The 20,680-nt window shown below is 32.5% G+C and overlaps 3 protein-coding genes across 3 annotated transcripts; 2 read left to right on the forward strand and 1 right to left on the reverse strand.

Moving 5' to 3' along the window:
• The first annotated feature begins 306 nt into the window (after nt 1-306).
• LOC148575687 (uncharacterized) lies at nt 307-920 on the forward strand. The gene is made up of 2 exons (XM_088501239.1): nt 307-504; nt 627-920. The coding sequence occupies exons 1-2, from the start codon at nt 307-309 to the stop codon at nt 918-920; spliced, it is 492 nt and encodes a 163-aa protein (XP_088357365.1).
• A 594-nt stretch (nt 921-1,514) lies between these two features.
• Nucleotides 1,515-3,125, reverse strand: LOC110265892 (uncharacterized). Its single transcript, XM_088502494.1, has 2 exons — nt 2,226-3,125; nt 1,515-2,120 (listed from the first exon to the last, which is right to left on the reverse strand). Exons 1-2 carry the CDS (start codon nt 3,123-3,125, stop codon nt 1,515-1,517), a joined length of 1,506 nt encoding a protein of 501 aa, XP_088358620.1.
• A 3,157-nt stretch (nt 3,126-6,282) lies between these two features.
• On the forward strand, nt 6,283-10,054 carry LOC107622878 (Inosine triphosphate pyrophosphatase family protein). Its single transcript, XM_016324978.3, has 8 exons — nt 6,283-6,570; nt 6,670-6,734; nt 6,855-6,918; nt 7,008-7,017; nt 8,879-8,910; nt 9,015-9,127; nt 9,321-9,397; nt 9,734-10,054. Exons 1-8 carry the CDS (start codon nt 6,450-6,452, stop codon nt 9,849-9,851), a joined length of 600 nt encoding a protein of 199 aa, XP_016180464.1. The 5' UTR covers nt 6,283-6,449; the 3' UTR covers nt 9,852-10,054.
• The last annotated feature ends 10,626 nt before the right edge of the window (nt 10,055-20,680 follow it).

Here is a 20,680-nt window from a genome sequence, read left to right on the forward strand (position 1 = left end):
CTGACATTTTAGTACCCAACTATTGGTATTGACAAAAAGGTACATGAATGATTTAAAATTTTGACAAGCGTGTCCAAGAGCTTGCCGGAACATAGCTCCGGTGAGTACGATGCTTACGTGGTGGCCGGTTTTAGCTGACTAGGTTAGTGTTATATTAGATGGAATTTCTAATTTTAATTATGGTTATCCTACTTGGAAAATAAACTAAACCTAAATTGAACATTATTTTTGCCCCAAATTAATTTTGCCCTAAAACCCAATTTTGCTCTCCTCGCTCTCTCGTAGAGTACGATCCCAATCTGGAAGATGCAAGCAGCTAGGGCTCGTGCAAAAGGTGGAACCGTGAGAAAGCAGTCATCCATAGCCTTCGACGTTGATGGTGGTTCTGGAGTTGGTAGTAAAATCTACGATGGGTGTTGCTTTTGTCCCCTTCCGGTGGTTCCGTTGAAGTCGAAGACAAGTAGCAACCCTGATAGATGGTTTCTTCGTTGCCCTCTGTGGAAGGTAAGGTTAAAATGTTGATGTTACTTGAGGAAATGATGCATTCTTCCTGGGTTGCTTTTCTCCACTTTTCAGATTTACTTTCCGATCTTCTCTGATTCATGAAATTTTTTGTGCCATGCTAGAACACAGAAAGACGTTGTGGGTATTTTCAATGGTTGGATGAAATTGAAGAGCAATGTGTGGAAGGAGAAGTTTCTTCGGAGAATAGCAACATGGTGGGCATAGCAGACCCAAAAAAGAAAAGAAGAATCAACCAGGATGGTAGTGATGGCCGGGAAAGGGATAGGATGATGATGGTGCTTCCTGTGGTTAATGACATGAAGGAGCAACTGAAGAGGGTTGAGTTCTTATTGCTTGTTATCTGTGTATTGCTTGGGTTAAATCTGGTTTTGAGTCTGCTGTGTATGGCTAAGTAGGAAGACAATGGTCAAATTTAAGATTGTAGGATTGAAAGCTTGTTTATTTGTAATGTTTTCCTAATTGTAATTGAGATGAATTAATGGATGCACTCTTATTAATCTTCTGTGACTGAGTTATTGCTTTTGAATTATGAGTAAGCCATATATAAGATAGTTAGCCATTGTTGAAAAAATGGCATAAACAGAACATGTATAAAAACACCTGTCTTATAGCATGAAAACATAATATCCAGAGTAACATACCTAAGACCCAAAATAACAAAAGTTTTGCCCCAAAAAAACTATCATGGCATAATGACACTAAAGTTGATAACAAGTAATACTAAACCAGGTCCAACATGGAACTAAAAACTAAACATGCCATAATGGCATTTAGTTGCATAGTATCTACATCAGGTCCAACATGGAACTAGAAACAAAATGAAAACCCAAGAAAGAAAGCTATGACTTCTTGATGCTTGCTGAAGGCTTTTTCTTCTTCAAGGATGGGGTGGGCATGAAGCCTGTGAACCTGCTCTGTGTGGCTGGGCTTGCTGCTGCCATGGTTTCCCTAGTCACAGTTGGTGGCCTAGAGGATGCTGAACTTTGGGCTTACAGAGTGGGCCTACCCAAAGGACCTTGTGACATTGACCCAGGCCCAGTACTTGGTCCTGCAGCATTGGTTGGTGTGGTTGGGATCTGACAATTAGACCCAACATTATGGCTGGCAACCCTAGTTTGAGGTGCTGTTGAGGTTGGGGGTCTTCCTCTTCGAGTGGTCCTGCCCCTGCCTCTAGTTGGTGGTATTGGTGGTGTTGGCTCTACTGGCCTTGCTGCCACTGGAGGTGCTGGTCCTGAACTGGTTGCTGGTGTAGTGGTTGCATTAGGGGGTGCAGCATTTGTTGTGGTTGTCAAATCAGCCTCAGTATTCTGTATGAGTTGGGTGATTAGTTTAGGGTGGGGCTTTCTCAGTTCTAGGTGCAACATTTTGGAAAAGAACAAGGTTTGAATTAAAATACAGAAGTTTACCTCATCAGGTTGACTCTGTGGGTGGTTTTGAGTGAGGTTTTCCTCATCTGCAACATGTGCAGCATGTGCAGCCTCCATGGTCTCCTCCCAGTTGGCTTCTTGCTCTCTAGCTTCATCCTCATCAATTCCATCTTCTTGAGCTGCTGCTCCATTTGATCTCTCAGGGCAAGTCCTACTATTATGTCCAACCTTGCATCCAGGCAATAAATAAATACAATCAGATTTCAAACAGTTTATGTATGATTGAATGATATTATGTAAGTAGATAGCTGATAATAGACTTGTTTCACTTACTCTCTTGCAGGTTTGACATGTTATCTGGCCATATCTTCTCTTGGCATGGTATTGGCTCCCAGAGTCTTGCTCGCTGCTGTCCTTCTTCCTTTTCTTGGAAGGTCTGCCAATAGGCCTCTTGTATGGAGGAGGCAGACAAGGCAACCCATCATGGTGCTCCCAATACTCTTGGCTTGGTATACTATTGATGTGAAACTGGTAAGTCCTATTGTATGCTTCGATGGTGAGCTTGTGATGGACATAGTCTTCAGGCTTCTCATTCTTCCTCTGGATTGCTACAATGCCATGACAGCATGGTAGTCCAGTCAGCTGCCATTTTCTGCAGGAACATGTCCTCTCTCTTGTGTTCACCCTGACTCTATGTTGCCACTTTCTGACTTCAAATTCGTTATGTTCATCATCACCACACCACTGTGCCTCCCAGTAGTTAGCTTGTTTTTTTTCCTTCTCTAATCTACTCACTTGTATAGGGGCTATAAGTCCGGTGTAACCCATCAATGCGTCCTTGTGAGTAGCCATCGTCTTCATGATATAGAATCTGAGTTCCTCAAGCATTGTGAGTATGCTTTTCCCCCGCAGACCCACAATGGTTGAATTAAACGATTCACAGTTGTTGCTAGTCAAGCTATCAACCTTTGGCCATTCAGAAAACTTGCTTCTTGACCACTGTTCTTGCTCAAATTTATCCAAATACTCCCATGCCTGTTTATTGATCCTTTTCACACTAGCCATAGCATCCTTGAATTCTTGATCAGTAGTTGCTTTTGCACATTGCCAGAATGCTCCCTTCAGCTCCTTATCCTTCCATCGTTTGTTCAGGTTTCTCCACATATGCATACAACAAAATCTGTGCTTCACACCAGGCATCACATCCTGTAAAGCTGGTATCAATCCCTGCATTCATGGGTAAATTCAGCAGTTAACATTATAACACTTAAGATTACTCAAGTAGGAATATAAGAACAATAATGATTGCAAACACTGCATATTACCTTTTGCTGGTCGGACATGAACACCCAGCCATTCTCATTATAGTCCCCTATGTCAGTATGTAACTCCTCGAGAAAGAATCTCCAATTTTTCCGAGTTTCTGCATCGACAACACCATATGCAATTGGAAATAGCTGGTTATTCGCGTCCTGTCCTACTGCAGTTAGTAACTGCCCTCCGAAATAGCCTTTAAGAAAAGTCCCATCTAACACTATGAAGGGTCTGCACCCTGCTTTAAATCCCTGCTTGCAAGCAGCCAAACATACATACAAGTTCCTAAATCTAGGCAACCCTTCCTGCTGTGGAGTTGTCCCCATGTTGGCTCTTGACCCAGGATTAGCCTTGATGATCTCATTCAGATAGTCTCTAAGTCTCAGGTATTGATCCTTTTCCGTTCCTTCAATAACATCTTTGGCCTTATCCATAGCCCTGTACATCATCCTCTCGTTAACTGAGATGTCATACTCCACCTTAAACCACTCCTGTGCCTCCCTTTGTAACATGTTAGGATGGATTCTGAGTTTAGGCACAAGCTCTTCAGCAACCCAGGCACAACTCACTGACTTACTCTTGTTGCTTCTCGGACAAGTATGCTCATCCACAAATGTTTTAATCTGAAACGAGGCTGGATAGTTGGTCTTAGAACAATAACACAACCAAGGGCACTCGGGGTCATAACAAATCACCCTGCACCTCTTCCTCTCATTCCTAAGATAGAAAACCTGCCTCCCAATCTGTATGTTGTACTTTTGAACCGCTGCTTTAAAGTGTTCCATGGTCTCAAACTCCATGTTCAGCTCCAGAGTAATTTTCCCAAAGGGTGTGTTCGGGTTATGTTGAGGAAAAACAGGTTCATCTTCATCATCAGATCCAGGAGGGCTATACAGTTCATCAGATTTGTATTGGTAAGTATCAGGTCCCATCTCTCCATCTGCTCTGTTTGGGTTAGGCACCTCTACCCTTGGTGCTTCATTTTCCTTTCCAGGTACAATCCTCTGCCCAGATGGTTGAGGCCTAGGATGATTTCTCCTTGGATTTGTCCTATCCTTTCTTTGTGTTTCTGTATCTGTTAATACATCAGCTGATACTTGTCAGCCATCATGCAATATTTATCAAAAAATGCTGTAACAAAAAAAAACTTAATATGTTTACCTGCTGCATTTTCTGTAGCTGTTTCCTCTTCCCTCAACTCATCCACCACTGGTTCTTCAAGGTTAACACCTTCATTGGCTACATGTGCATCATAATCATTGCAATAAAAAAACCAACACTTATCCAAAAATGGTATAACAAAAAAGAAGTAATATTTTTACCTCCTGCATTCTGAGTAGCTGTTTCCTCTGCCCTCAACTCATCCACCAATGGTTCTTCATTGTTAGCACCTTCATTGGCAACATGTTCATCATCATCTCTTCTCTCATGTGTTTGTTCATTTACTGTTTCAGCTTCTAAAGGATCACCCTGGTGCTGTTCAGGTTTAGCAGCTCTCCTTTCTTGTGATAAAACACTGGGTGGTGGTCGTGGATGCCTCTTTCTCACCCTCTTAACAACTTCTTCTGGACCTGCAGATTGCTCAGTCTCTTTCTCCCCATTCCCATGATTCACATCTTCATTCATAACACCACCCTCTCCGGCCTCCGACTCGTTAACATCAACACCCTTCTCAGTCACAACTTCATTCAAAGTCTCCTTCACAACAACTGTTAAAGCCTTACTCAACTGATTAACCTCCCCAGTTTCCTCACTCACGATTTCAGTTTCCCTCTCATCACCAGGTGGATTGACCTCAACCACACTCTCACTGCTACCAGAAGACACGACATTGTCATCAATGATTTCAGGGTTGGCATCAATAGGGTGATCAAAGTAGAGATGGACAGTGTTGTCGTTTTTAATTGCACTCTCACACATCCTCATCACTTCAGCATCTGTCCTCAGTACTCTAAGACCCTGACCTAATTCGAAATCAGGTACTAGCCAATACGCCTCATTATATCCAGGGTAACCCAGGTCTAAAAACAACCCCTCCACAAAAAACAAATTACATGTCTCCACATTCACCCTGTGTATCTCAGTGACTAAACCCCCTTCGTATATCACATTCCCATCTCTAACCTTTTTCAAGCAACCCATGTGATGATACACAAACGTAACTAAACGATCCATCTAAGAAATAATGGAGAGAAGATACAATGAATAAACAGCATGTCACCAGCAAACGCAAAAAACCATAACTTAAACAAAGAACATGAAGCAGAACGTACCTCTTCGTAGGGTTGCTCCTTGCGAACAGTGGTGATCCCACGATGCCACTTCAGAACCGTTAAGCTTGATTCGACAATGGCTCTCGCCTTGTATCCTTCTTCTTCGCGCCAATGTTACGAGGGCAACGTCTCTCCCTCTCTACGTGACCTTTGATTTTCGCTAGTGACACACTAACCACAGTAACTCAGTAACTAGTAACTTGGTATATGCAAATTGGGTTTTAGGGCAAAATTAATTTGGGGCAAAAATAATGTTCAATTTAGGTTTAGTTTATTTTCCAAGTAGGATAACCATAATTAAAATTAGAAATTCCATCTAATATAACACTAACCTAGTCAGCTAAAACCGGCCACCACGTAAGCATCGTACTCACCGGAGCTATGTTCCGGCAAGCTCTTGGACACGCTTGTCAAAATTTTAAATCATTCATGTACCTTTTTGTCAATACCAATAGTTGGGTACTAAAATGTCAGCGTTTGAATCTTTCGGGTACCGAATTGGTCATTACCTCTTTTTCATTTTAAATGTAAGGACTTTGGTAATATAGCTATTCAGTATGAAAAAGATGATCCGCTCATAGTCATCCATTTCATCCTTATTTCAACAATTTCTAAGACCAAGTTGATTTTTTCGTAAAGAAAATTAATTTATTTTCAGTTTAAGAGATCAAAATAGCTAACATGAGTAATTCTTAAAGAATTCATTAGGGACCAATTTAAATATACACTTAAAAAATTCAAATGATAATTTTAAAAAAAGAAAAAGAAAAAAAAGAAAAACCCCTAGTTTGAGTGCGGTTTGCCACTTCTCTTTGATTTGATGCAAAGCATTGCTTGCAGGCACCACCATAGCCACTCCCAATTCCGAAGGAGTCAAGTATTCCACTCTACTCTGCTGGTGTGTGGTTCGCTTTCTACCTTCTAACACCAGAAACAAAATCAAATCTGGAAGAAGATTTGGTTTCGCGAAATGGCTTCTGGATTGGTACTTTCACGTCCTGTTACTTTTGTGACCGGCAATGCCAAAAAGCTTGATGAAGTTCGTGCCATCTTGGGCCAGTCAATTCCATTTCAGTCCCTCAAACTTGATTGTAACACTTCACTCTTCCCTCTAATTTCGTTTAATTTATCCCTTTCTTCTGTTTGTTTTATGTTTTTATTCTTACAAGGGTTTTGTTTTGTTTTTGCAGTGCCAGAGTTGCAAGGAGAACCTGAAGATATCTCCAAAGAGAAGGCTCGTTTGGCTGCTGTTCAGGTATCCACTCACAATCTGGTTTTCACTGATTCCATTATGTGTGTGATTTTAGGGTGGATTTTCTTTTTTACCTCAATTTTTTAACCTTTCTGATGGTTTGGTTTTCTAATTTATGTAAAGGTTAATGGACCTGTGTTGGTTGAAGACACTTGCCTTTGTTTCAATGCCTTGAAAGGTCTTCCAGGTTGGAATAATTTTCTTGTTTTACATGATTCTAAGTTGGGAGTATTCAACCTGATACTGATTTTGTTTGAATGTTTTAATTTTTTACAGGGCCTTACATGTAAGTTCTATTTCACATTTTATCATCATCTTAAGGTACTCTCCTTTTGGGTTCGTAAAAAGTGTTGTTAATTTTTATATTTGTTCTATGAGACCAATACCTTGATACTGTGAAAATAAATGAATAAGGAAAAAGGACGATTTGTCAAAATTGGTTGAAAATACTATGGTAGATTGACGAATGAAAGCAAGGGGTCAATTTGTAACATTTAGGAATGGGTTCTCCTCTATGTAAGGATAGCTGCTGAAATGAGCACTGTGCCACTGTGTCAGATTGTTCATATCAAAATTTAAACCCACTATTATTTCTTGATTATAACTCTGTGATGGTAGTACTAGACTGCTGGTTCTTTGTCTTGGTAAGGGAAATCACTATATGCTACCAAGTTCTGTTTGATTCACCATTTGCATATGATTCATTTGTTCTGGTAGTATTATGACCGTATACATCATCCAAATGGTTAAGAAAATGTTTTATCTTGTCAGTTTTTATTTCAGTCCTGAAATTAGCTCTTTCTATCTGCGGAGCCGAGAAGTTGTACAAGCGGTCTTAAGGTTAATTATATTTCTTAAGGGGTCTAGGCTCAATGTTGATGAATTTATTTTAAGTACATACTCAAAGTGGATCTATTGTGTACATTAAAGTTGGAACTTCTACTTGACGCAGCCTTATTTGCAGTGTTCCAATTGTACGATAGCACAATGATTATCTTTTGTTTCCCACCTCCACTTGACTTTCTGAAATTTGATTTCCTCCTCTTCCCTTTTTCTAAATCAGCCAAATTCCACGCCGTCTTCTTCCTTCCGATGATAAGTGATCTTTCGCATATGTTTTTGGATAGACTTGTTCCAGTGGAGTTACTGAATACTTTTGAACAAGGGTTGAATCAAGAGTGCTATGCTTTATTATTCACCATGTGTGTAGAAATGCATTTTCACTGCAACGACAAACCCATCTTCCTACTAACTCGGGCTTGTTACATGGATTTTAGTTTGGACTTGGGCTTGAAACTGTATTATAAATTCATGATCTTATTCTATCCTTGATCATTCTTAACAGTGTCCAATATGTCAGTTTTAGACTCCACCTAGGGAATGCATAGCTAATCCAATCCTTTCCACAATTTTGACATTTCTAATCATATTCATCCCAGTTTCTCCCATCCATTGTGACTGTCTGTGCGCATGATTAGAATTCTGCAGTCCAACATTCTTTGATTTTAATTCAATAAAAGTTTACCTTCTAGGACCTATTTGAATTGAATATACTAGCCAATAAGAGTAATATAGATAATAAGGCAGCAGGAATAAGAATAGCTTAGGCAGGAAAAGCTGTTAACAACATTTACAGATCAATAGAAAGGGGGTGGAAGAGTCGTTTAGGGCCTATTTGGGTAAAAAGAATTTAAGCGCTTGTGTGTAAAGAACTAAACTTAATTTGCGAATGAGTTCTTTTGTGTTTGAATATGTGGCGACAGCCACTTCTTTTTAGCGTTTTAAATACTTCTTAAGAGGCTAAATATTCTACTTCTCAAAAATCACTAAAGAGTTTTTGGGAGGGTTAAGATGTATAATCGAACAGGGAAAAATGTTAGAAATGTGAATTTTAACTTATAACAACCATTGAATGTATAGCTAGCTGAACGACTTAAGTCTTAGACTTAGTCAATACAGAAACTAGTTTTTTTATCACTAAGAAGTTGGATTATATTAATATATATTATTCATATGTGGATCTACGACGACCCCACCTAGGGGCATAAGGCTTTGTTGTTGTTGTTGTTGTTGTATTCATGCGTGGATCTACCTGAGGTTATATGCAATCTTTTGTCATAGTCTAATGAGTTTGATAAATCATGCAGCAAATGGTTTTTGCAGAAGATTGGTCACGAAGGTTGTCCCTAAGCTGTCTTGTTCTGAATTAACTTTCACTTCTTTGAGTGCCTTTCTTCAGGATATCTCAGAATCTGATCTACTCATTTTCAACTTATTTTCCAGGTCTCAACAATTTGTTGAGGGCATATGATGATAAATCAGCTTATGCCTTATGTGTATTTTCCTTTGCGATTGGCCCGAATAGCGAACCTATCACATTTGCTGGAAAAACTCCGGTATCGCTCTGAAATCCCATATGCTGTTTCTGTCTACCATATATTATACACATTTTCTTTGAATTGGCTGTCATGTTAGTAAACAAACACGAATCTTATTATTTTTTGAAGTTGCAAAAGCGAATAAATTCAGTTACGGAGTTCCCATGCGTCACTTGATGTTTTGCTAACTCGTGTTTTGCTGTCATGACAGGGGAAGATTGTTCTTCCAAGAGGACCCACTGATTTTGGATGGGATCCAATTTTTCAACCCGATGGCTATGAGCAAACGTAATTCGAACTATTCTCTTGTTTTTAATTCTTTTTTATAACAAAAGTAATAGAGCTAGAAATTTCTCTGAGGAAGTGTGTGGTTTGTGAAAAGTTTTCAAATTTCTAGGAATCTTACATTGTAAAAACATTGTTCTAAATTCCCAGAAATGTAAAAACATTGTTCTAACCACACGCTCCCTGAGGGTATTGGGGAAGAGGGATGACAGGTAAGGAAGAGACCCTAAACTCGAATGAGATATGCAAAAGATAACCACTAACTGTGTTCAAATTCTCCTTTTTTTGTCATGCTTCTTTGTTACAAAATGCTAATCTATTAAAATTTATCCCTTCTAGGTATGCAGAGATGCCCAAGGAGGAGAAGAATAAAATTTCCCACCGCTTCAGATCTCTTGAACTAGTGAAGTCATATTTTGCTGAAGCTGGATATGCATTTCAGATCAATAATGTCTGACACAGCTTTTGTTGCCATTGAGGTTAGATTATAGGTTGCAAGAACTTTATGAAATTTGGTTCAGTTTTTGGCTAGTTGCAAGTTGCCATTTCTTTGTTAGACTTGAATATGGGAAATGAAATTTGAGTTCAACAATAGAAGAATCAACAATCGCTGAAATTGACAGCAAACTTGGATTTCTAGCAATATGGAAATCATTTGAACATATTAAAAGGTAGCTTTCTATGTCATTTATCTTTAATAGAGAAAAATTCTAAAACTCTAGTATAAATTAGACACATTGTATAATATTAAAAAACCTATGAGGCCTTGTATTATCAGATTTTATCCCTTTTGGTCATGTATTACACAAACCTCTCACTACAGTGCACATCCCAGCAGTGCCGGGGTGTGGCTGCTTTAAGAGGCAATGTGAGGGATATAGCTCTTAATAGAACTAAAGTTCATAAAAGAAAGTTGAGTAGTACTCCAAGTGGGTCTCTAAGAAATTTTCAATTAGACACTTTAGTCTTTCACAAATTTTAATTACTGAACTGGCATCCAAATTTTTATTTTGTTAGACAAATTAATCTCTATATCAGATTGTTCGTTTATACGAAGAGGCTGATTTAAGATTTTTTAAAATTTTGAGAGATTGTTATGTCTTAATCTATCTATCTATGTTCATGCATTGCGAAAGGGCACAAATGTCAGTGGAGAAACAGATTTATGCATTGCAGAGATTCAAACATTGGAGCGGATTTGACAAATGCACATTGTTAGCTTACTAGGTTTTTTTTACAAACTATGAGACCAATCTTTTTGGAACTCTAGATGAAGTTCATCATGGGAAGATAATGGACATTTCAATGTTGTTTTTGTTGCGTGTGCGGGTGAGAGAGACCAAATTAAGTCAAGTGAAAAATTAAATAATCAAATTAAGTCATGAAGTTAAATTTAATGGACTATTTTAGATCAATTGAAATTTATTAGACCAAATTGAATCACATGTTAAATTTAAAGGACTATGTTAAGTATTTAATTTCTGAAGCACTTAACAAAAGAGACATCAACATAAACATGAATATCTAACTTAATTAGGTCTACAGAATTAGAAAAATTATTGAAAAAAAAATCTGTGAAAATCACAAACACATCCTCATTTTGATATACTGTATTAACATACTAGTATAATATTAATATTATTAAAACATGATACGGTTAAGCTCTTAAATAGGTCTTGATAGTTTGAAAAAATTATTATTATTTTGTGAAAATTTTTAGCAAGTCATGTCAACATTACCCAAAAAAAAGGAGGGAAAATCCTAGTCTCAAGGTTTTGTTTTAAAGAGAAAGAAAATGTTTTTTTTTTTAATTAATTTGATTTGTTTCCTCAAGATTTTTTTTTTGGTGAACCTCAACATATTATTTAAGTCTGACTTATTTACTTCACAAGGACCTTTTAAAAAGACATGATTCCTTTTTACAAGCTTAGCCCAATCTAAAGATAAATTATCAGCTAAGCCTTTCATGACTAAAATAAAGAAAGAAATTTAAGCCTTTAAATAAAAAGATAGATCCATCACTAGATTAGTCAACAAGCTTTATAGAGGTTAAGACAAGGGACCCTGAAATATATATAATAGGTTGCATGATATCTATACTTTTGAATAAGATACGAATAACAATTTTAAGCCTTTAGTTTGTTGAAGTAAATAATATTAATATTAATATTATCTGTAAAAGTTGACAATCACATAACTATTAATTGACCTTTTTTCCTTAAACATGTATAATGATATCATATATAAAATTAGTCAAGATAATAAATAGTTTTTAACTCAACCAATTATTTTAGGTTGAATTTTAGAAATAGAAAAATAACTTTTGGTATTTTAATATATGAAAATAGATATTTTAAAGGAAAAAAAATTAGACACTAACCTTTTTTCTGTCTTCTTTATATATAATAGATTATGTATTTGATTTTTGCTAAAAAATATGTTGGATTTTGTTATATATATATATATATATATATATATATATATATATATATTTGTCTAAGTTTATGAATAATACATCATATATTATTTAATCAAATACACTTATAAGTTAACCAAGGGTCAAGATCTGATGTTTGATTGAACATAGAAAAATTTTAAAAATTTCGGAACAATGGCTCCATTCTTTGATATATTTATAAATAGGTGATAAATTAATTATCGCATCTTATGAGGTATTTTATGAAAGAGACTATTTGGAGGCTTTTTCAATGGTGCATAGAAGACAGAGTGATAGTACTATTATACAAAGGAACTTAGTGCATAAGATTCAAGAGACTATGAAATAGAATTAAAAGGAAAATATTGGTTTAATTATTCTGCTGATCCTATAGTTTCACAAAATTTTTAATTAGGTCTCTATACTTTTTTTCTTTTAATTGAGTTCTTGCACCAATTTTTTTTTTAATTGGGTCCCTACACTTTTTTTTCCTTTTATTTAGATCCCTGTACCAATTCTTTTTTTTAGTTGGGTCCCTATAAAATTAAGTCAATTACTACTAAGAAGAACTTAGTTGAAAAAAAAATTGGTGCAGGTACTCAATTAAAAAGAAAAAAAATATAGGAACCTAATTGAAAATTTTACGAAACTATAGTGAGCAACAGAGTAATTAAACCAAAAATATTAATTTGATTCAAAGAACTGTGTTATTAGCCCACCAACTATAGCTCAATTTTTGGTGTATCTATATTCTTAGCTTTTGCAACAAAAAAGTTCAACCCATAAATTACGGAGTGATTACTGATTAGTGATTAAAAAAATATTATCCTAACCAAAAAAAAAATATTATGACAAAAAAACTATTTGCTTCCTAGATTACAACCAGTGCGATCTGAGAACTAATAATTGGAATGGTTGCTTGGTAACAACATATAAGAAAGCAAATTATTATAGATTAAGTCATGAAAATATGAAATCATCACTTGTAAATCATATATTTCACATCTTCATATCCAGCTATCGTCTCCCTCAATAAACACAATCATAATTAGTTCTCATGGCAAAAAGCCTCTTGAAAATATTGGAGATGAAATCTTGCCAAGTGGGGTCATTGTTTGATCTTTTTGTTGATGTTGATAATTTTCAACTGTATCTCACTTAAAATTTTTTAAAAAACATACACAGAAACAACAACAATAAAAGCAGCAGTTAAATTTACACTTTTGTCCTGGAGCTTAAAAAATAAGTCAATAATTCAATTTACATTTTTTGATTCAATTTAATAACTTTACAAAATTATAAATGCAGTTTCTGAATTAAAAACTCCAAAATTTTTCTGCAGAGCGAAAATTGGTGAAATGCAATTGGTAAAACTACAAGAATATGCAGGGGTTGTGGGGATTTCTGCATGCAAAAAGTTTTTTTTTTTTTTTTTATAAAAAAAGAATCTCGAGGAGAGTGAAAATTTTTTTTAAGAATTTTGAAAGTTGCATTTAACATGTTGCTAATGTAAGGGACCATTATGATGCACAATATTGCATTTATTTTGTTTTTGATTAATCAACTAATTCATAACTATTAGATACCAAAGTTAATAGGGATAAAAATAAAGCAACTAAAATTTATGTACGAGAAATAGATGGAACTGAACAAAAATATAGACAATAATAGAAATAATATGATAAAGTGGTGGAGTTACAATCTCTCATAATACATAGAGAAGTCTATAATACTCTCTTAAGTATTATGGAAATTCATACAAAAGGGTTACACATATGATAGACTTTACTATTTTTCTCTCTAAGTTTTACTCACTAATTTTATGCAAAACATAGCGTACATTAGCAAATGCCTTAACCCATATATATAGTATTTTGTGGAGGTGCATTTGGTTTACAAGTTAATCAAATTGTGTACAAATTACACAAGTGTGTACTAGAGTCTTCTTCCACATTCATCTTTATCAAGTTGTATGATAAGTCGATAAATATCAACTTATATAACAACTCATTCTTTGATTAAGTCAAAGATTACAACTAAGCTAGTTTATCTTCAAGTTACAACTTTTTACTAGAACTTTGACTATGCAAATTGAACAACTTGCAGGTAGTTTCATGAGTCTTCTAACTTGATAAAAACCATTTGCATCATACTTGATTATAAACCAAGTTTAAGTTCTATAATGTTCTTTAATTTTCTTAAAAATTCATCATACTCCATTTATATCACTTATAACCTCTAGCTATTTTTCTTGACTTTAAACTAAAAGAAGAATTTTCCTTCTTTTCACAATAATATTGGTTGGAGTTTTATGCAAGGTATTATTCAATCATGGAAAAAAGTCACAATTTAGTCCTAGGCCAAAGTTAGACAACATTTGCTATAATACATGTAAGGTATTCAATCCCAAAATCAAGAAAGCAAGAGTCAAGTTAATCATCACTCTGCTTCATTTGAAGAAGTAAGAATATTTGTAATGAGAATAATAGTTAAAAACAAAGTAAAATTAGTCAAGTGGAAAACTACCACTTATAATTCAGAGGAGGCCGAAGAAGATTAGAAAAAAAGAGGCCGAAAATTGGTACCCTATCGAGACTAAAGTTTGAGGTGCATGATATCTAAGCATCTAAGATTGATCTCTCTCGACCAAATTACTATGAAGCATAAGACTCTCAATAAATACTGAATTTTAATTTTAACAAAAATTTTACATCAAAATTTAAAGCACACTAACTCTGAGCTTTAAATTACTTTTTTTTTAATTGTGATGGGCACCAAAAAATTAGGAATTCAACACTAAGACCAACTAAGTTGTCAGCCAAAAAGAAGGCCTCTTCACTATCAAATTCGGTCACTTTAGATTCAATGCAATTCAAGTACAATATTCAGATTGGTCAGCTTCATGAAGTTTGTTCTAACCCTTACTTTCAAGCCATCAAAAAAGAAGAACTGGAATTGTTGATGCATATGTGTAGCTTTTAGTGATTAATTGTATAGGACAATAGGGGTTTGTCTTTGGAAAAAAATAATGACTAATTGACTATGATCATAGGACTTTTATTTTATATAACCCATAAGTTTTTGGAGCCTTTTGTTTGTGGAGAACTTGTTTTATTCTCTTTGTTGCTATTCTAATATTTGCATGATGTTGCAATAAAAATTTCTTAATTATGACAAACCACACTACTTTGGCACCCGAAAAGCCTTGCTTCGACTTGGGTTTGTTTTTTTAGTTGCATTTTTGTCAATTTTATAGGCATAATTGATATAATTAAAATCTCCAAAACTATTTTAATGCACTAGACTAATTTCATGGATTATTTTACTGTTTACCTTCACTTTTAATACCAAAAGTAAAAAATATACAAGAGAAATGTATACCAATTAGTGCGAATAACATTTATCTAATTAAATAGCAGCCCTTTTTTTAAAATTATACTAGTGTGACCAACAAATTTGAATTGGTATGGAGTTATAATTTTTCGTTACCCAGTCTCACCCATAAGTGGCGCCAAGCAAGGCATTGAAAAGAGTAAAAAAGAAAGGGGACACATTTCATTTACTCGCGTAATCTGAAAGGCAAAGGGTTCTTGTTTGCATGGCTTTGTCAACAACTGATTTGGCCTTTTTACTTTGAAGGTTCTTAGCTGTGTTGATAGATAGAACCTTTATTTATTTATTTATTTATTTATTTATGCTTTATTGGGGGGGCCAATCAAGTACTACGGGGCTACAATTACCCCGCTGTCGGTGCCGCAAATTTAGATTAACAAATTCATTATTCTTTGTACCAAAAAGAATGGGAAAAATTCCTCATTGGTCATAATTTTCTTCCTTTTCGTTTTAACTACCATGGATTGCAACTTTGAAACAGCCTCCTCAAAATGTAGCATAGTATTTTATGGTCACTCACTCTAGACAATTTGTCAAGTTTTAGGCCTTCAGGTATTGTTTGGTGACACAAATGTTTGGAAAATATTTTAAATCTATTAAATTTTTCAATTAGTTTTGTCCCCAACAAATTAGACAATTTTTTAAGTTTTACATATGGTTTGGGTGTGAAAATTGGGTGGGAAAAAATTATGAATGAATTTTATAAGTAATTATATATATAAAAAATTTCTCTTATTTTATCCCCCAACCAATATGTTTTTGTTGGAGACTTGGGAATTAAAATTGGATAAATAAAAATAATTATTTTTTATGTTTTCTATTTGAATAGCCATCTAAACAAATAAATCAAATTAGATGATGGTATAAAAATAATTTTACTACTATCGATTGCCTAACATTAGATTTTACATGAATTTGATGTATAAAATTAAATATTAAATTTATGTATAAGATTTTATACCTCTTTGGACAATGCAAATGTAAATATTTTAAGTATATATTAATATGTGTAACTCATGACCTTATGATATTTAAATTAACAAAAAAGGTAAAAAAAAAAGGCATATTATGACTAACTTTTCCCATAACCGAACCATGTCGCACCGTTGGTTATCTTCCATTATTTCTTGTACACAATGTATTTGAAGACTTTTTGGGACGTCAAGATCAATCTCAATTTTAGACATTCATTCATTCTGTTCTTGGCTTCTTGCACCAATGAGGCCTGGGAATCAATATTTACACTTCATAATTCAATCCAATTGAAATTGCTTGGAGCATTGGCATCAATTTTGGTGGCAATAATCTTGGAGAAACGATCAAGAAAACGATGTGCCCAAAGGCTTAATTCAATTAACTCCTTTGAAGTGACACCTTAACATAAAAAAACAAGAAAAAAAAAAGATGAAGAAGAAAATAAAGAAAGTGACAGCTTATTCTAACAAATAATAATGTTCCTCGTCGTAAATATAAATTATTTCTCCATGTCACAGTTTGAGTCTTTATGCATTATGATTAAGAAAAATAATTAAATGTTCTGACTTAGGTTGTTTAAAATAATTAAATGTTATGACTACTCTAAAATTTTATTAGTCAAATATAACATAATAGGATGATCTAAAAGAATATATTATGGACAATGACATTAAGTAAAAGTTACAAAACATATGGTCTCGTTATAAAGAATCAGTTTCTCTTGATTCGCTTTCATGATGAAGATTATCTGTACCAAATTTTATTAAAATTAAACATTAATAAAATTATAATCTAATTACTGAAATTTATGCATGCTTTATACCTTTATAATAGGTTTAAGTATTGTGTTAGTTTTTATAGTTTTACTAAATTTATAATTAAGTTTTTATATTTTAAAAATTTTTAATTAAATTTTTATATTATTTTTTATTTTATAATTAAATTTATTCTGTATCAAAAATGTTAAAGTTAACATAGTATTTTTTTGCAATTGAAGATACTCATAATTAAGGACCTAATTAAACTTTTGTTCATATGTTTTTTGAAAAGAAAATTCCATTAACTCTTAATATTTTCGACAAGACAATAATTGAATTATAAAATTAAGGGTAAAATATATTTTTTTATCTTTAAAGTTTGTTAAAAGTTTTAAAAGTATCCCCAAATTTTATTTTGTTTTAATTTTGTCCCAAAAATTTTTGAATTGTATCAAATATATACTCCTGACGACTAATTTTTCAAAAAAGTTAGGACTAATTTAATAATAATCTTATAAGAACAATCTTCAGTACAAACAAACCAAACATAGACACATAGTTATCATGCATTATTGCTGGATTGGTTCTAAATTTTTTGAAAATTTAGTTGTTAGAAATATATTTAATGCACATAAAAAATTTTAATGACAAAATTAAAATAAAATAAAATTTAGGAATATTTTTAAAATTTTTTACAAATTTTAAGACAAAAAATATAACTTTCCCTAAAATTAAAAATGATTTAAAGTTTAATTAAAAAATTTTAAAATATAAAAATTTAATTATAAATTTGATAAAAATATAAAAACGCACCTAATTAAACCTGTATAATACCATGCATTTTTTCTAACAATGATGCAAAATAATTTTATTAGATAAAATGAAACGTTACAGAACATTATTCTTATTGTTATATAAACTTGTAAGTTATAGTATATAGTGTAGCACACTATTATTTGCATCAGTTGCGTGGAAATTGCCAGTGCAATAATGTGGATAAGAAACTAAGAATACACTTATGCTGTATTTTAGAAGGGAAATTGAGAAATAAAAAAAAAAAGTGCATAGTGGGAAAGTGAATGGACTAGTCCCCAAAATGAAACCCCATATATGATCTGTAACCCAATTTGGTGAAGAAGTTGGCACATGCAAAATGGACCCTATGTCACATGCGTGAGTGGTTAAGTCTTTATTACAAATCTTAACATCATGTGCATTTGTTTTGGGCACAACACACTCTCTCACTCCTCTCATCACTGTGTTTAGCACTTGTCTGTTGCTCTCTCCGCAGGCATTTAATTACTATGTGCGAGTTATGAAAAGGGGTAGGAACATGCCTAACTCAACCTCATGTCCACACAACAAAGACAAAGACATTTGAACTATCCTATCTATTTTCTTCACTCATTTGCATTTACTCCTCCTCCTCCTTATTCACCATTCTACAAACTAGATACATACAAACGCCTCTTCACTTTCTACCACATAAAATTAAACTTCATGCTTCTTGGATTCTCTTTTTGGTGCAAAAATATAGACATAATAAATAAATATAGCAACAAAATACTATTATCTTTTTTTGCAGCAGTTAAGAATCTGTCGCTAGCTAATGAATTGTTACATGCACAAAATGAAATTTGATATCTGACTGACACTTGTTTAAGTGGACGAGTGAGTTAACTACTCGATCAATCCAAGTTTATTACAATAAAATACTACTTTTGTTTTTAATGTTTGGACTAAATTCTAATTTCGTCTCTAATACTTAAAACATCATATTTTTATCTCAAAACATCTTATTTCATTATATTTTAGTTCTCTAATCAAAAAGTAAAATTATTCTTCAAATATAATTTTTTTTTTGTTATGATTTTTTTTTAAGTAATGAAAAAAATCGTAACTATAGTAGTAATAATAGTAGTTCTAGTAAATTAAAAATAAAAATAAAAAAAATAAGAAAAACAAGAAGATAATAGAGAAAAAATGATATTAATAGAAAAAATTTTAATTTTAAAATAAAAATTTTTGAACAAAAATTAAATATTTGAAACGTTGAAAACGAAGAAATTCAACTAATACTTTACCCTAAATATAAAAACTTATTTAATTAAAGAGAGATAACAGAGATAGAATCTTTTACTTTTTGTACTTTTTAAAAGTAACGATAAAAAAAATCCATTCTTATATTTTTGTATAAAAGACTTTATCCAAATGTAACATAAGAGAGATGTTATATATATATATATATATAACCACAATGGTTCTTTATTCGTGATCCTTACAATAATCCAGTATTGAATTTCACAAAATAACAAAAATATGGATTTGGTACATAATTTTTTGGAAGCTTTTTATGTTTAAGATATTGAGTGTATCTATTCTCTTATTTTATATTCAGGAGGATGTTGAAAAAATTAATCAGAAGTTATATGTTATATGAGATGGGTGTATGATGATGAAAAGTAATTTACCAATTGACCAATGATGATACTAATATCTGTTGTTGCATGATAACTTTTTGTGAAGGGTAACTTAAGCCAGCAAATTAATTATATTCTTCATTGCAGGCTTTTTTTGAGACTTAAATTGTCACACAAGCATTCATTTTGAGACATGGTCCTATGGAATTGCACTTTTTAGAAAGGTTGTGAAACTAAAATCACTTCAAAACCATACTTGAAACTTGAAATCATCACATGTCTAGTCCAAAATTTTCAACCGCGACAGAGTGAAAACCGGGGAAAAAGAAAAAGGAATCCTCGGAACAAAAACGAAGGTCCTGAAATTTGAACAGGATATTAAATTGGTTGAGATAGATTCAAAAATTTAAAATTTCAAATAAGTTTTGATCAAAATTAAATCGAATATAATAAAATAATATATTTATGTATAATATATTTTTTTAAATAGTTTTTTGTATTTCATTATTTTAAATTAATTAACTATTAAAAAATTACATCGATTCAACCGTGTAATTAGTTCTTGAGAAAATTTCATTCCTCTTTTCTGAAAGATATTAAAATGACACTCTCCTTCCTTTTATTTGTAAAATGTGCCTTCATCTCTCTTATCACTTTTAAAAAATTTCATCTTTAATCTAGTTTAAATTTTTTGTATTAACTAATGTTAACTTTGTCTCTTTTTCAAGAAAAAATAAATTTTTTTTAACAAAACCTTTTAGTAAAAATTTTATTTTTTGTCATTAAATTTTACTTACCAAAATATTTTTTAATTAATTATTTTTTTATTGATTAAATTGTATTTTTATCAAAATATTTTTAAAAAAATTAATAATTAAATTATTTTTTCTAAGATGACCTTCAATAATTTTTTAATTATTAAATTGTAATTTTACCAAAATTTTCGTTAACAATTATAGTTATATTTTACTATTAATTTTTTATATCAATATATATTATTTTAATATTAAATAAAAAATCTTAATAAGATTATTTTTCGATATTAATATATATTAATTGTTATATATATTAGCAGTGGTAAGATTTTAATGTTAAAATAATATATATTGATATCAAAAAATTAATAGTAAAATATAAAAATAATTGTTAACAAAAATTTTGGTAAAACCACAATTTAATAATTAAAAAAAATTAATTATTAAACTTTTTTAAAAATATTTTGATAAAAATATAATTTAATTAATAAAAAAATAATTTATTAAAAGATATTTTGATAAGCAAAATTTAATGACAAAAAAATAAA

This window comes from Arachis ipaensis, chromosome B1, assembly GCF_059453495.1.
Source record: "Arachis ipaensis isolate K30076 ecotype BB chromosome B1, ASM5945349v1, whole genome shotgun sequence".
Lineage (NCBI taxonomy): Eukaryota > Viridiplantae > Streptophyta > Magnoliopsida > Fabales > Fabaceae > Arachis > Arachis ipaensis.

Bases quoted from the DNA above. Each gene is read 5' to 3' on its own strand.
- LOC148575687 (XM_088501239.1), top strand. From the start codon at position 307: ATGCAAGCAGCTAGGGCTCGTGCAAAAGGTGGAACCGTGAGAAAGCAG. The intron at 505-626 runs GTAAGGTTAAAA...GTGCCATGCTAG, and splicing joins TTCGTTGCCCTCTGTGGAAG to AACACAGAAAGACGTTGTGG.
- LOC110265892 (XM_088502494.1), bottom strand. From the start codon at position 3,125: ATGCAGGGATTGATACCAGCTTTACAGGATGTGATGCCTGGTGTGAAG. The intron at 2,121-2,225 runs GTAAGTGAAACA...CCTGGATGCAAG, and splicing joins CATGTCAAACCTGCAAGAGA to GTTGGACATAATAGTAGGAC.
- LOC107622878 (XM_016324978.3), top strand. From the start codon at position 6,450: ATGGCTTCTGGATTGGTACTTTCACGTCCTGTTACTTTTGTGACCGGC. The intron at 6,571-6,669 runs GTAACACTTCAC...TTGTTTTTGCAG, and splicing joins TCAGTCCCTCAAACTTGATT to TGCCAGAGTTGCAAGGAGAA. The intron at 9,128-9,320 runs GTATCGCTCTGA...CTGTCATGACAG, and splicing joins CATTTGCTGGAAAAACTCCG to GGGAAGATTGTTCTTCCAAG.